Source organism: Aspergillus costaricaensis (assembly GCF_003184835.1).
Source record: "Aspergillus costaricaensis CBS 115574 unplaced genomic scaffold BO79scaffold_19, whole genome shotgun sequence".
NCBI classification, from domain to species: domain Eukaryota; kingdom Fungi; phylum Ascomycota; class Eurotiomycetes; order Eurotiales; family Aspergillaceae; genus Aspergillus; species Aspergillus costaricensis.
Window position 1 is genome coordinate 526,185 of NW_020291819.1, and position 14,283 is coordinate 540,467.

At 51.1% G+C, this 14,283-nt stretch overlaps 5 protein-coding genes across 5 annotated transcripts; 2 read left to right on the forward strand and 3 right to left on the reverse strand.

The window, feature by feature from the left end:
* Positions 1 to 64: 64 nt before the first annotated feature.
* Positions 65 to 1,987, reverse strand: BO79DRAFT_256076 (C2H2 zinc finger protein; the record flags this gene model as incomplete). Its single annotated transcript, XM_025686172.1, has 1 exon — positions 65 to 1,987. One exon carries the CDS (start codon positions 1,985 to 1,987, stop codon positions 65 to 67), a length of 1,923 nt encoding a protein of 640 aa, XP_025538747.1.
* A 2,024-nt stretch (positions 1,988 to 4,011) lies between these two features.
* Positions 4,012 to 4,589, forward strand: BO79DRAFT_267375 (uncharacterized protein; the record flags this gene model as incomplete). The annotated part of the gene is made up of 2 exons (XM_025687039.1): positions 4,012 to 4,071; positions 4,134 to 4,589. The coding sequence occupies 2 exons, from the start codon at positions 4,012 to 4,014 to the stop codon at positions 4,491 to 4,493; spliced, it is 420 nt and encodes a 139-aa protein (XP_025538748.1). The 3' UTR covers positions 4,494 to 4,589.
* Positions 4,590 to 7,305: 2,716 nt separating this feature from the next.
* On the reverse strand, positions 7,306 to 7,786 carry BO79DRAFT_229397 (uncharacterized protein; the record flags this gene model as incomplete). Its single annotated transcript, XM_025684038.1, has 2 exons — positions 7,306 to 7,620; positions 7,652 to 7,786. 2 exons carry the CDS (start codon positions 7,784 to 7,786, stop codon positions 7,306 to 7,308), a joined length of 450 nt encoding a protein of 149 aa, XP_025538749.1.
* Positions 7,787 to 8,428: 642 nt separating this feature from the next.
* On the forward strand, positions 8,429 to 9,945 carry BO79DRAFT_229398 (uncharacterized protein; the record flags this gene model as incomplete). The annotated part of the gene is made up of 3 exons (XM_025684039.1): positions 8,429 to 8,830; positions 8,889 to 9,356; positions 9,409 to 9,945. 3 exons carry the CDS (start codon positions 8,429 to 8,431, stop codon positions 9,943 to 9,945), a joined length of 1,407 nt encoding a protein of 468 aa, XP_025538750.1.
* A 496-nt stretch (positions 9,946 to 10,441) lies between these two features.
* On the reverse strand, positions 10,442 to 13,776 carry BO79DRAFT_174954 (condensin subunit BRN1). Its single transcript, XM_025679769.1, has 3 exons — positions 13,488 to 13,776; positions 12,847 to 13,423; positions 10,442 to 12,787 (listed from the first exon to the last, which is right to left on the reverse strand). The coding sequence occupies exons 1-3, from the start codon at positions 13,562 to 13,564 to the stop codon at positions 10,784 to 10,786; spliced, it is 2,658 nt and encodes an 885-aa protein (XP_025538751.1). The 5' UTR covers positions 13,565 to 13,776; the 3' UTR covers positions 10,442 to 10,783.
* Between the last annotated feature and the right edge of the window lie 507 nt (positions 13,777 to 14,283).

A 14,283-nucleotide genomic window follows, 5' to 3' on the forward strand; every position in this document is an offset into this window, starting at 1 on the left:
TAATGAACAAAAGGAACAGGAGATGTTTAGACATTGACACGGACCTTCCGTGAGTAGAACTGGTTCACCGCTGGGATGTACCAGCAGCGTTTGTCTCGGGTTGAGACTGAGGTGCACTCTGGCTTGACATTGCTAGTGCGTTGACGTTAGCTGACGCAAGTTGGGCTCTTAGAGCGGCGACTTCCGTTCGAAGTCCATTCAATTCGTCGTGCACCGAGCGGACATAAGCCCACAGCTTGTCTTCCCGCTCACGGAACTGCTCGATGAGGTTGGACTCGTGAGGACTGGTCATTTGGTTGCCATTATTCGAGGTCCCTTCTGATCCAGGTTTTGTCGGTAGTGGACCGCCGTGGTTGTTTGTGTGATTGTGAGGGGTCATGTGTTTTGTAGCTGTCGAAGGCGCCGGCGGCACTGATCCTTGAGAGTGAAGGCCGAACCGAGATTCAGACGAGTTCATCCCAGGGGGCGGCGGGAGCTGCGGAGCACCCGGTTGCGGTGGAGGCAGACCCAAGCCTGAAGCAGCATGATTCGTTACCGAACTCGAGGAAGATCCTGTCCTGCCAAATGTCTGCTGCTGGAACGACTGAGCCATGCCGGGCGAATGAGCACGATGATGGATGTTATTCTCCGGCCCATGGCCAAGCTGGTGCGATGACAGTGCATTTGGGGACAATGGTTTCGGGCTCCCCGTGATGTTTGTGGGGAAAACCGATGCCCCTGAAGGCTGACCAGGCGGTGGGAATGTCATGTTGCCGGACTGCGATACGGGAGACGTGGACGCACTAGAGCCACCATGGCTTGGAGGAGGAAAGAGACCCCCCGGGGAAGGTCTTCCTGAAGCGATCGGTGGATATGTGCTGGGCTGGCGTGGTTGATAGCTCGTAGTGTTTGAACGTGAAATGGAGTCCGTCGACATGTCATGCTTCTTGATGCTGGGCATGAGTCGCCGCTCTTCTTCCTCATCCATGCGCTCCGGCTCAGCTGTGTACACAAGTCCATCCATCGTATCATCCGCGGCTCCAGGGGCCGGAGCCTCGCCGTATTCATCCTCGGGAACGTAGCTTCCCATGCTTGCTCTGCGCCCTGCGCATCCGCCTTGGCCCTTGTTGTGGCGAGCTAAAGCGTCGCCACGGGCGAACCTGCGCCCGCACTTAGGGCAAATATGGGGCCGTTCGCCAGTATGAAGTTTAGTGTGTCTCTTCAGATCATGTAACCGACGGAAGCGCGATTGACATGTCTGGCAAACATATGGCTTCTCCTGACTATGCGTAAGCAAATGGCTCTTCAGGTTATGATGCCTGGTAAACTCCGTAGCACAGTATGGGCAACGATGCTTTTTGGCCGACGGTGACCGCTGGCCTTTGTGAAACCCAGAACCGGGTAGGCTGAGACCACGGCGAGGGTCATTGAAACTAGCCGTGGGCATCGGATACGAGAAGGCTTTGTTGCCTGTTTCTTGCGGCATTTCTCCGTCATCACGGTGGCGAGGATGGTCGCCATCTGCAGAGCCAGAATCCTCGATAGGACCAGGACTGGCCACGGTTGATGCATCGATAAGTGTGTTATTGTTATCGGCTGCCCCGAACGTATCAGGTGCATTGCCTGGGCCTGAATGTGAATCAACTTGCATTTGGTCTGACGAAGATTGCATGCCCTCATTCACGGGATTTGTCTGCTTCTCGCTGGCACCGAGGGCCTCTCTCGCAACTTGTGAGCTGTGCTGTTCTGATTCCTTCTCGTGCTCCAGCGGGCGATCTGTCTGGCCAGCCGTGGCCGGCGGTGCGGTCGTCGTCATTGGTGGTAGCGAATCGCCGGAGCGCGAAACGTTCAGACCTGCACTGGCGATAGAGGACAGGCTTGAATCAGGCTTTGACTGTTTCAGAAAAGCGAGCGGTTCCGACGGAGCGGATATTACGGGGTTCGATGGCCCTGGCAATGGTTTTGAGATAGGAACAGGTTCGTTGTTCGATTGCATCAATGCAGCCATGGATAATGGATGTTTCGCGCCAGCCTGAAAGGGTTGGCGAAGGTGTGGGAAAGCTAAGTCAACAGAGGCCATGTCAGTAGGAGTAGTCTTTCTCCGGTGATGAGTGGGGAGTCATGGAAGATCCGGGGCGACCAAGAAAGAGGGGATAAAAGGGCACCAGATGTCCGAGGGCACAACGGACATATAGAAAGCAATGAGGCAGGACAAAAGAACGAGTAACATTGATCAGAGGCACTGTTGCGTGGGGCGCTCACCTAGAACCGAGTGTGGCGCAAGCTGACGGGAGGTTCAGCCTTCGCGCGATGTCTTGTCAGACAATGAGGTCCCACAGATACAGATACGGGCCTCGCAGGAGGTAAAAACAGCGGTCAGCCTTGCAATCAGATGAAGAAGGTTGAGTCTAGCGCCCGCACGATCTGGATCCGGATCTGGTGGGAGGAGGGGGGTGGAGGGGACTTTAGTCCATCTGGTGGAAAGCCGTATGAGAATGCTTGGGTTAGGCTGCAGGGAGGAAGCTGGAACCCGCGATTGTCAAAGCAACGACGTCAGGAGAATTATGCAGAGCTATGTCGTTGAAAGCTGGTCAATGTACGAGTGACATGAATCTCCAGCAAAGCATGAAGTCTTCGAAAAGAAGAAAAGAAAAGGCAAGGGGGAGGAGAAAAGGGTGGGAGGAAAGATGGAGAGCTTTCGGGAGACGGAAGAGGGACTGTTGGCGGAAGGATGTAGAAATGAACGAAAATCCCCAAAGAACAAGGACTATTGGACGATGATGAAGCGTCAGAAGGAAGATGGAAGAGGTGGGACCGGGTTTATTACGAAGTGGATTGAATAAAGAGAGACGCCAAAGGAGGTGAAGAAAAAGAGGAAGAAGAAGTCAGTTGGTGGAGAGAGAAGCATAAAACCTGATGCAGACAGACAGTGGCAGAATGGATACAGGAGGGAAGGCAGGCAGGCAGGCAAGAGAATAGTGTAGTTGATTAGTTAGTTCACTTTGGTTCGCAGTAGTAAGCAGGAGGTGAATAACTAGCAGCAGTAACAATACTAAATAAGTAAAGTACTGTGAAAGGTTGTAATGTTGGTTTCGGGTCGCCTAGGGAGCAGCCGCGGGGATCGTTCCTGATTGGGTCAGGCGGTCAAAGCGAAACAAACTTCCAGGTGGAAAGAAAAAAAAAGATTTCTATCAAAAAACAAGACTAGAGAGGAGGGAAAAAAAGAGGTATAGTCACAAAAATGAGGAGATATTCAGCGTGAGACCAAGATAAGTCTGATATAACTCAGCGTACACATACAGAGCGAGAGGGAAAGAGAGAGAGAGAAAGAGGAGGAGAGAAGAGCCGGAAGAAGAACACGAGGAAGGCAGAGTGGCTGGAGAAGTGGCCCGTAACCCATTGATGACCAAGGGTACGGGCGGCTCTGCCGGGTGGACGCTGGTCAGGAAACCGGAAACTTTCCAACTTTCCCGTCCCATTTGAGGCGTTGCGTATTAATCACCGCCGCATGGGCTGAGCAAACTGAAAGCTTGCAGATAACTAGATACTCCTGTATGTAGTATGAAATAAAAGTAAATTCGCCCATTTGGGGCATCATTCTGAAGATTACTACTACACAGTTACTGGATAGCTTAATGTGATGCTCTCCTCCATATTGAGGGTGACGATGCAGAACCTTTCCCCTCAGCATGGGCCTTTGGGGCTGAGTATACAAGATCTACGGAGTACTTACTAGTGAACTACTCACTAGTAATTTACTACAGAGCACGGTGTACAGAGTGCCTGCCTTACCAGATACACTAAAGTTCTTAGTCTCGATAACTGAGAAGCAGCTTAATATAGAGGGTGCGTCTTGGCATTCATGGAGAGGCAAGATAGTAGTCCATTCTCATGATCCACATCCACGTATTCTACACTAATCATCTTGAGTTTTGTATAATTGCTTCATTCATGGATGTCGTGTAGGTTCAATAACCTGTCTCTATCAAACAATCACGGAATAAAAGGGGTTGCTGCCACTGTACGTAAGTAATGTCCAACTGTGGAGCATCGCCTACTCTTACTACAGACCATACTACTGCAGGTTACATAGTACGTTTGCGTCTATTGGTTGGCTTCAACAGACCCTACAGCTGAAAACTTGATTTCATTAGCTGACAAGCGACGCCTTGCCACAGTTATGGGACATTCCAGAGCCTGAAGAAATGAGCGTAAAGCACAAGACACAGCCATATGGTGGGTGGCTGAACCGGAGGATACAGACAAGGTCTGCCGACTCCCATTTATGCATGAAAAAGTGGGACGGAAAAAAAGAGGAAGAGGGACAGAGAGAGAAAGAGAAACACACACAGGAGACCAAAGGGAGACGAAAGCTGAAGGTGCCAATAGAGTACGGTGTTCTCCGTATGCAGGACAGTGGAACTACAGAAAAATTCCTCTACATTGGGTCACTGGGTTGGGAGGGCTATACTAGATTCAGGAGAGGCGGATGGAAAATGAGGCTGTGTGGCTAGGCTGAAACTTCATTGTGGCTGGCAGTCCAGCTGCGGAGAAAGCTGGTGGCTCTGGGCGCCTGACCAGTTGGAACCCGTTTTCTAGAACCGAGTGGGGGGGTCACACGGTGGCTGTACAGGCCCACCGCCTGCCCGACATGCGCTTTGGGCCTCTTCTCATTTGTTCTCCACCCACCAACAGCTGCCATGTTTTATTCCTAATCATGTTACGACTACTTAATACAGAGTAAAGGAGTAGTACTTTGTGTCGTACTAACAATGCTGCTCACTACCCTTGTGACCCAGATTGGTACTACATAGGAAGTAGTCCTTCACTCATTACTTAGTACTCTACTCATCACTTTTTCATGGTCTCTGCACGCCAAACTTACTAGGTCACCACGGTAAGCGAAGATGGCTTAGAATTCCAGCACCAATACATCACTAGTCGTTAGTACTTACTTTCCTTTTTTGCCTTTTCCTCAATATCGAGACATTCAGGGTCTTACAACATGTGAATTTACTCCGGAGTAAAGCTAAGAAGAGGCCATACGCCTAATATCTGATCCTCCCTACTACTACTCCCGAGGCTGCGATCTCCGTCCGCAAGCTCCCTTATTGTCCCCCTTGCCGTTATGTCATTATCCAGCTTCTCGGAGTACTCCGGATCCCTTTGGTGTCCAAGACTGATAGCCCCGAGTCATGGCATGCGTGTCTTCCAAACTTTGTCCACAACAACATAGTTCCGACAGTAGACCCCTTGAATTACGCGCTGGGGTGTGAACTAACTTGAGGGTGCTATAACGAGTCGCTCGTTTGTTTCCCGTTAGAAAACTCTTCTTGGCCCTCTGTATCATGGAAGGTGGATCAGTAGTAGGTGATCCAAAGCATTCGTCATGATATTTTTAGGCAACATCGAGCCAGATATGTCATGTGCTAGTGGTCAAGGCATCCACGATGATGAAGAATATGTCCTATTTATACAACAGCAAAGTTGTGCTATCAGTGGGATTTCAGGGTTGGTAGTAAGACTCTGCTTACCAAGTACCTACGCACTGGTACTTGGCCATGTGGTTCAACAACTACCCGCCTGTGATGATAGTATGGGAGGATACACGGCAGATCCTTTAGTGATATCAGTCTCTGAATGTCATACGCTACATAGAATAGAACAATATACCAAGTGAATATTCAATAGATTTGCTCATTTATCTGTCATGTCATGATGCACTCAGTTTGTTAGCAATGCAGCTACAGGCGGCTCATCCGGGGGCAATTGTTATCTGTATAACCGTGTTTCCTCTTACTTGGGTAGTAGCATATGTATGACTTTCGGTTCACCTCAATAAATGATAGTTGATTTTGAGCCGTTTCCATCTCCTGGGAGAATAAGTCTAGGGTTCGTGTCTAATCATCGTTTTCTAACCTAACAACGTCGTCACCATTTTTTTGATCATCGCAATAAAGGGAGTATTCTTCATAGACCGGAGTCCTGCAATATTTGATCTTTCTTGAGGGCTTAGTTTGCTCGCTCATGCTAGCCATGATAAGAATTGCTCAGTTGACATTTGCATACCGGTGATTGAAATTTTACTATGTTCCATGCTGGGTTAAGGAATAGAGATCCCTCAGAAGATGTCTACAGCTTATGATGAGGTCGGGGAGCGTAAGGCTTCTATTTGTGATGTGGCGAAACTGTAACATCTGTGTCGAGCGAGAATTGTCTTTTCCTTCATGCGTGATTGTGCTTCTGATGAATTTGCGATGTTGGACAACAACTCGCCTATCGGAGTCCTCTATATTTCGAGTTGGAGAGACTTACGAGCACAGAAAATGCCACCCAACACTCGAGAGAAAGATTTTGGCATCTCATTTCCTGGGCAGGCCTAACTGTGAGCTTTTGTGAAAGTTTCGGGCGCGACCGAGAAGCAGGAATCGCAGGGCTGAACGTTGCGTTGATCTAGCTTGACTGTCCGACAGATAGCGTGTCCGCAGCTCTCAACCGTCAGGAGAGGGGGAAGAAAGGACATGCAATTTGAGCTAGTGCTCACGAAAGGCAATGTGCACGACTATTGCCCCTTCCAGGTTCTCAAGGTTCGTGTCCCAACACATGCAGCCCCTGATGCTGGAGTACCAAAGTCGTTGCCAAAGAGCACGAACGCTTGGATTTACGCCAGCTCATTGGTCTAGGCTGGAGGGAGAGGCCGATTCCTAGACTTCAATCTATACTGCTTCTGAGATATCACAGACACCCTAAGTCGGTTCGGTGCGCATACAGATAATACCCCTGTACCTGATCTGGTCGTCGATTGGGGATCACATCATTGAGTGCTCGCCTCCCTCGCTATTCGATGCAAGGTTCCATATCCTGGACGAGGAAATCATGGCCTGTGTTGGCACGTCAACATGGAAGAATTGCCATGGCACAGAAGAGGAGAAAAGCAGCCGGAAGAGTCCAGAGAAGAGGGCGCTTAAGCGCCGTGACGGGAATGATGGATGTGATAACCAGTGCAGCTGGCCGGGGACTAGTAGCTCAACACGTGAGGGGACGAAGAGGGGGGAAAGGGAAGGAAAGGAAGGAAGGAAGGAAGGAAGGGAAGGGTCACCTTCACCCCATCCACTCCCAACCCGTCAATTTGGTTCTCTCAATCCTCTCATTCTTCCCCTTCCCCCGATGTCACTCCCAGCGACTAAGTATGGATCAAGACAGGGTGAGTGTTCATTCTGTTCCGCTGTCTTTCCGAAAGCACGCACAACCCTCCCATATCAACTGACTGATCCCTTCCTCCAGTACTAGTAGATAAACCCCTCATGGATTTTTCTTCTTTTGGAGCTACTCGGAACCTGCAGCAGAAATCCTGCTGTTGACTCTCGCGGGCGTTGATGGCCGGCGGTTCTGCAACATCTGTGGTTGGCTGGGCCCCGAGACGATCAACAGTTGGCGCCGGGAAGAAGAAGCCAGACCGGCTGATTGACTCTCCTCATTCGCTCCACGGGTGACAGGCCGTGCATCTGGAGTGACAGCACGGGAACCTCCATGGCCTTTGCCCCGGCGTATCGCGACTTTCCCCACTGTGATAAGCCAGTCCAACTGCTCTAGTGGTGTTACTCGATATCCAGTCATCGTGCTCCTCACCCCTGTCGTCCTCTACTCACACCCAAGACCATCCCTCGACCACCCAATCACTGGCTTCCCTTTGATGTGCTGCATGTTGCCGGGCGCTTATTTTCCCCTTCACATACAGTCCATACAATCCAGCTCGCGATGTGCGCTCCCCCGCCTGGCGACGGATGGCGAGGCCAGGGCCCATCATTGATATTCAAATCGGTCATGCTGCCCAGAGATCGTCTTGCCCTCGCGGCTCCTTCATCTTCTTTTTCTTCTCTGACTCCAAACGTATCACTTCAGCCTTGCGCTGTGGCCCGCCGCTTGGTTCAACCTGTGCAGGATCCAAGAAGTGATCTCAAGTGAGGTGCAAAGCCAAGCAGTAGGCCATCGGTTCGTTCTCTTCCACGTTGATCCCTTACCCTATGTCTCCCAAGGTGAACAATGTCCAACTGATAGTCCTTCACAGTCAGGGCTTGCACGCTTGCCTCATCGTCGTCCTACATCTAGGTATGTGCCTTTTGAATATTCAGTTCACAGCTTATGGGGACATGATCCTACAAACTTTGCATTGGCTCTTTCTTTTGTCCTGCTTGGAAGCTAACTAGTGTGGCTTTAGGCTTGATGCTTGTGTAGCTGTGCTGTCACAAGTGCCTGCTGTACTCCACAGCTGGCAATCTCCCGGGCGAAGGTTGAGAGCTGGTTCTCTTCACACCTTTCGAGTTCTCTGCAAGCCTCCTTTGCGCTCAGCGACTTTGCCTGCCTGCACCGCCCGACAGTCACTATCGCTCCCCTCGGCCCTTAGAAGCAGTGTCGCCTGTGGCTCTTATCCAGTCACAAACCCGGGGTAATGGCGCTACCATCACAACCTGCTGTGACTACAGAGGACCGGAGCTCTTCCGAGTGGTCGAGTTCCTCGCTGAAGGGTGGTCGAACAGCTCGCTTCGCAGAAGCAACCATGATTCACTCCCCTTCTAGTCCCGGAGATAGCGGAAAGTCTCCTTTTGCCGACCCTCCCAGCAATTCGCAGACGCCCCCTGACGTGTCTGACCTCGGCTTCGGCTATGTAGCTGCGAGTGACCCTGCCAAGCATGCCTCGCATCACGATATTCCGGCCAATGACCAGAAGGGTGCTCTCAAGGTTCCAGGCACTCCAGGCCGGACTTTGAATCCGTTGAGTCCAACGTTTCGAGAGGAATTTTTCGTGGAGAAGCAAGAAAAGGTCACGGAAAAGGAAAACCAGAGAGACCTGGTAAGTGATTGCGAGTGTATTTGTTGACCTGCCTGGGTGCTTATCCAAGTTGCTATAGCGTATCAAGTTGCGTGTTCGGGTAGCCAAGGTGTTCCTTCGTTTCATCAACCTTGGCTGCAGTATGATTGTCCTTACCATCCTGGGAACGACATTGACTGTCTTCAACGCAACGAAGTCACTGCCTGAGCGAAACACTTCCCCTCCTTGGGAATTTGGCACAAATCCTTGGCCACAATATCTGCTTCTAGCCGTTTCATGTCTCTCCTTGATTGCCTGCCTTGGTGTCTTCTGGGGCTACTGGAGAGGTGGACGCAGACGTGCACAGAAATATGCGGCTTATTACTCGCTCCTGTCGGTGTTCCTCTTCATCTTCCAACTAGTCATGTGGATTGTTGCCGCCGCAATCTTTGAACATTCGAAGGCTACTGGAGACGACAAAGACCTATGGGGCTGGGCTTGTGTCCATAACGAGAGAGAACAACTATTCAAAGACCAAATCGACTACGCACTCCTCTGTCGTCTGCAGGTAAGTCAGCTCTCTAGCCAGTACTTGCTACATACTAACGAACATCTCACAGGACTGGGGGTTGGTCTGTGCCGTCATTGAAATCGTCCTCGAAGTCTTTGTCCTCGTAATTTACGGTGTCATTTTCTACCGCTTCTGGAGCAAGAGAAAGCTGGCCAGGTCGATGGACCGTCGAGACAGAGCACGAACAGACCTGTACATCGCTCAGCTCCGCCAGAACATGGACCCCAACACGCCCGGATTTCCCACCATGCCCAAGGCTCCCTTCGTGTCAACCTCGATTCCTCAAGACCAGTACTCTGCTGCTGAGAACGGACAGATGTGCACAACCCAGTTCGCCACTCCCCCGACTGATTACAAAAAGCAGTCGGCGTTCCAGCTTCAGCCGCCCCCGATTAGGGTGCAGCAGGCATCTCCACAACCGGTGCAGAGTGAATTCCCACCGCCACCTGCGCCGGCACCGGTTCCAAGCGCTCCTAACCAGCACATGGGTGCAGCACCCGGCGAACGAACCTATGAGTCTGTGCCCATTCCCGGTGCTTATGCCGGTCCTATGAGTCCTAGCTTTCCGCACGGAACCCACCAGTAAAATCCCTGACCGTTGCCTTGCTGGCTGGACATAAGTCTAGAAGAGAAAATAAGGAAAAGGATCATGTCTTTAAATACTGACACACCAGTCCAGCTTTTAAAGACTTGGCCCTCAAAGATTGCCTATAGCTCTTGTACTCTTTGATGATGATTGATCTGTTTTCGATATGACGTGGTCCCTCACCTGTTTCTGGACTACCTCACGGCCGTTTCCCCCCTATCTATTGATTACCCTTCACTTTCTATATAAGTGTCAGCTTTGTTGTTTAATTGTTTTTATACCAGTGATACACTCAACTACGTTGGCTTTTTGTCTAATCATTTCCTCTGTTTCCTTATGCCGTGGCCTATACAGGCATACAAGGCATGTAATTGCGGAATACGAATATTGGTTGGAGGTGGTTAATTATGGTGTTGTTGTTCTTGGTTGCGAACAGCCAGAATGGTGGGTTGCGTTAGTTGGACAAATAGTTAAGATCTTTTCAAGTAAAGAGTAACCGGATCTCTTCGTTATTATGTAAACAAGGGAGTGTCATGGCGTTCATGGCATATCCAGCAACGTATGAACATGTAAAATAAAAACGAAACCATAACGTTAACCATCCCTGACATGTAGGTCTATCACCTACCCAAGTGGAACGCGAATAAGTTGAAAGAAACGCACACCACCCACCCAGCCACTAGAACTCCCTCCCAATAGCAAACAGAAGCCTATATCCAACCGGAAGAAAAATGAACATCCCTCGTATCGCATCGTTTGGCATTCCATACAAAGACCGTGACTGTACAATCATTCACGTCCGCACACGCAAAGGCAGAACTGTCATATGAGCTCTGGATTATATGGCTCCTTCTTCGAGAACGGCATTTGCATCCTTCGAAACGAAGATCTCCTCCAGCTTACCGGCACCGACGCCGTCCGACCCATCATCGTTCCGTAAGACCAAGCCCTGCTCATTGGCCAAGTGAAGCAGACAAATGAACCCAAAGGAGGTGCTGATGTCGCGGAGTGTTTCTCGGGGATACACTGTCTTCAATGAGTTCATGATCTGGGTAAATCGAAGGCTCTCGTTTGCTTGTTTCTCGTCCTCGGGTCCATGGTCTGGGCTGGTATCCATCGGCTCCGGCTCCTGCTCCGGCCGCGCTTCAGCTTCAGCATCATGAGTTTCTGCTTCCACAGAGGACTTTGTAGGGTCTTCAGCCGGGGGAGCAGGCTCGAAATGCGTAGTTGATATCAGCCGCTCACCCATGCCCTTCCACATCTCCACTTTCAGTCGCCGGACGTCCACCTTCTTGGCAACTCGTGCATATGCCACGTAGTCAGGTCGTGCCCTACGCGCGCCCTGCGTTACCAGCTGCGAGCCAAACCCACCACTGTTCTGCGTGGCCCCAGGGGCCGATCCCATCATATTGAGAAGGGCACTAAGACCTGTTGCACCGCCGGCCTCGCCCGCGGATGTGCCTGGAGGTCCATCAGCAGGAGGAGACAACATTTCCCTGGCATCTGCAAAGGGGAGGTTGTCGTCATCATCATCCAAGCCGAAGCCGTTGGGGAATGCCAGACCATCATCATCTGCAAAGAAGTTGGCATCATAAGCACCCTGAGCGCCTTCTTCGGACGCTGCAGCATCCTCCACCTTGTGATTAGCCCAGAATGCCTCGTCCATCTCGCCGTTACCTGCCGTCTGGTCTTGTCGTCGCTGAGTGAATTGCCGAGGACCTGTCAGCTTCTTTGAGCCCATCTTAGCCTTAGGTTTCAAGAACAGACGAAGTAGCTGGCGCGAATTGAAGTGTTTGTCATCCGGAAGTAGGTTGCGTCCTTTAGTCTTCCACTGCGTCTTGGGCAGGGATATGGTGGAGTTGGAACTGGCCGGAGTGTATATTATCTCAGCAATAGCCGGGTCCAAAGGAGCACCAAAATCGATTTCAAAGGGCTCCTTCTCCTTGCGCTGCTTTGGTGCCAGATTGGCATTCGTTGTGGCCGTTTGCTCCTTGATTCGCCGGATCTTCCAGTGCTCGGGGCCAGCCCAGTTCTTTTGCAGGGCGTTATCAAAATAGCTAAGGATGTTCTCATGGTCCCGGTTCTCTGGCTGGTGGCTGAGAGAGATAGTATATGGATCTTCATTGTCGAGCTCTTCACCATCAGCGTTCTCGTCACCTTCTCTATCGACGCGGTGCACCTTGAGCATTGGTTCCAGAGCAGCCTCACGTGCCCACGCCTCACCACCGTCACCAAAACCAGCATCGCCACCTAGGTCGAATCCGGCTAACGTAGCGTCGTCATCATCGAATCCCACGGCATTATCGTCATCGAGCATGATACCCGATGCATCGTTGGGGTGCTGACTTTCCTCCTTGTCGTTACGCCAGTCTTCGGGGGCTTTCAGGAAGGGTATATCTAGCGAGCCGCTCGGATCACCGAGGTCGAAGTTCTTGAGTGATGGGCAGATATCCTGGGTCTCGAGGCGGTCCAGATCCGGAAAGAATTTGCTCGCCAGCGGAGCTATGTCGATCTTTGCGTTATCATCAAAGACATTATCCGCCGACTGGCTGGGGCCGGATGGGGAGCCTGGCTGCTGGGGTTCTTCTGACTCTTCCAAGTCTTGATTGGCATCCTCTGCATCCTTGGAGGTCTCCTCAGCGGCATCGTCACTGCTGTCAAATACGATGCGCCCTTGGCTATCTATTGATAGGTGGTTAAGGAGCAGGCCTTTAGCACCACCTTCATCAAAATCCGCCGAGGCTTTCTTAAACAGAGGATCAACTGAAAATTCCAGCTCAAACTTCTTTAGCTGGAGCGAAGCGAAGGAGGGGGCAAGGGTAGCTTCATGTGTCCGTTGTGCCTAGAAGTGCCAAGTTAGTTACCCTGAAGGATGTCTATATGTTTGATACGCCTACAAACCTTTCTCCGCGCCTTCCTGGCCGCACCTTCATCACCGTCCTCATCATCCTCGGCATCTTCGCCGTCTGCGCCAGCTTCGCGAGCCCTCTTATCCCGGCTATCCGCCAAACCACTCAGCAGCTTACCCGTCTCCGTTGCCACACTGTCTACTCTGCTTGTATAAATTTTCACACATCCATCCAAGGTGCAACTGGCCTTCTGGAAATTCACACCATCTCCTTCCTTGAGGAGAGACATGTCGTGGAAATAGTCGATCAAGGCAAAGTTCCAGGAGTTATTGGCGTTAATCTTGTTGTCGGTCGCCATCTTCATCCATTCTTCAAAGTTTGCCAAGATAGGCACGCGCTTCATTGGGGTGACTGCCCGACGGCGTCCGTCGACATCGCTGTCGCGACCCCGATGTCCCGATCCACGGGGCGTCGACGGGCTCATGTTGTTGAAGTCGTGACCGGTGTATCGTCGAGGGGGCATGGGGGTCTTCACGGCGGCCTTGATCTGATCCATCTGGCGATCATGTCGCGCCTGTCTGGCCTCCATACGGGCCGCCTTCTCGCCCATGTCATCATTGAGCGGGATCCTAGTACGGTCAGCGCCATGGCTGCATTATAGGATGAGATGGGGTGCGATAGTATAGGACATACTTCATAGGTGAGTGCTTATGAGGGGTCGATGCGCCGCCGGTGGAGCGGCGATTTTGGGGTTTGGCGACGCGGGGCATTGTGAAGTAATCCCCTGGCCGTAGAGGGGGGGGGGAAGGGAGGGGAGGAGGGGGGAAAGAACGACGGTAACTGTAGCGACTTCCTCTTTGGTGACAAGGAGAATCAGATCAATATTTGATGGGAGGGGAAAGGTAAAGGAACAATATCGCGATATCAAGTTGAGCGTGCCCCGATCACCGCCTTTCCATGTGTCGCAAAAAGGAGAGGCTGAAAGTCACCCCAAGAAGAAGCCGAAGAAAGGAACTTGGAAGACAGGGAAACAATCAACATAAACATACGGCCGCGCGGCAGCAACCACCCGCGCACTTTCTTTGAGTGATCCACAATACATTACAGGACATTACATGCACTCGGTATCCGGTACGGTACCCGGTACCGTATAGATATTCCCTGTAGGTATCGGAAAGATACCAGAGTTATTACACAGTACATGCAGTATAGTTTGGTTGTTGAGTAGTTAGAGATAAGATAAATAGAGATAGATGGACTCAAATCTAGACATAAAATGATCTTGTGTGAAACTTTCAAGCAGTTGACTCATCTTTCATAATGGGTTTTATCTCAGTCCAAGCAAGCTGTACCCACTCAATTGGTCGACTAAAATGGATCATCATCGGCATCTCAGCTCCTCTTCCCTTCCCACCGCCTTCTCGATCTAGTTTGATGTGCTTGCTTGGTCTCTCCGCTCTTCTGACATCAATTCCGTCACTTTCTCCAA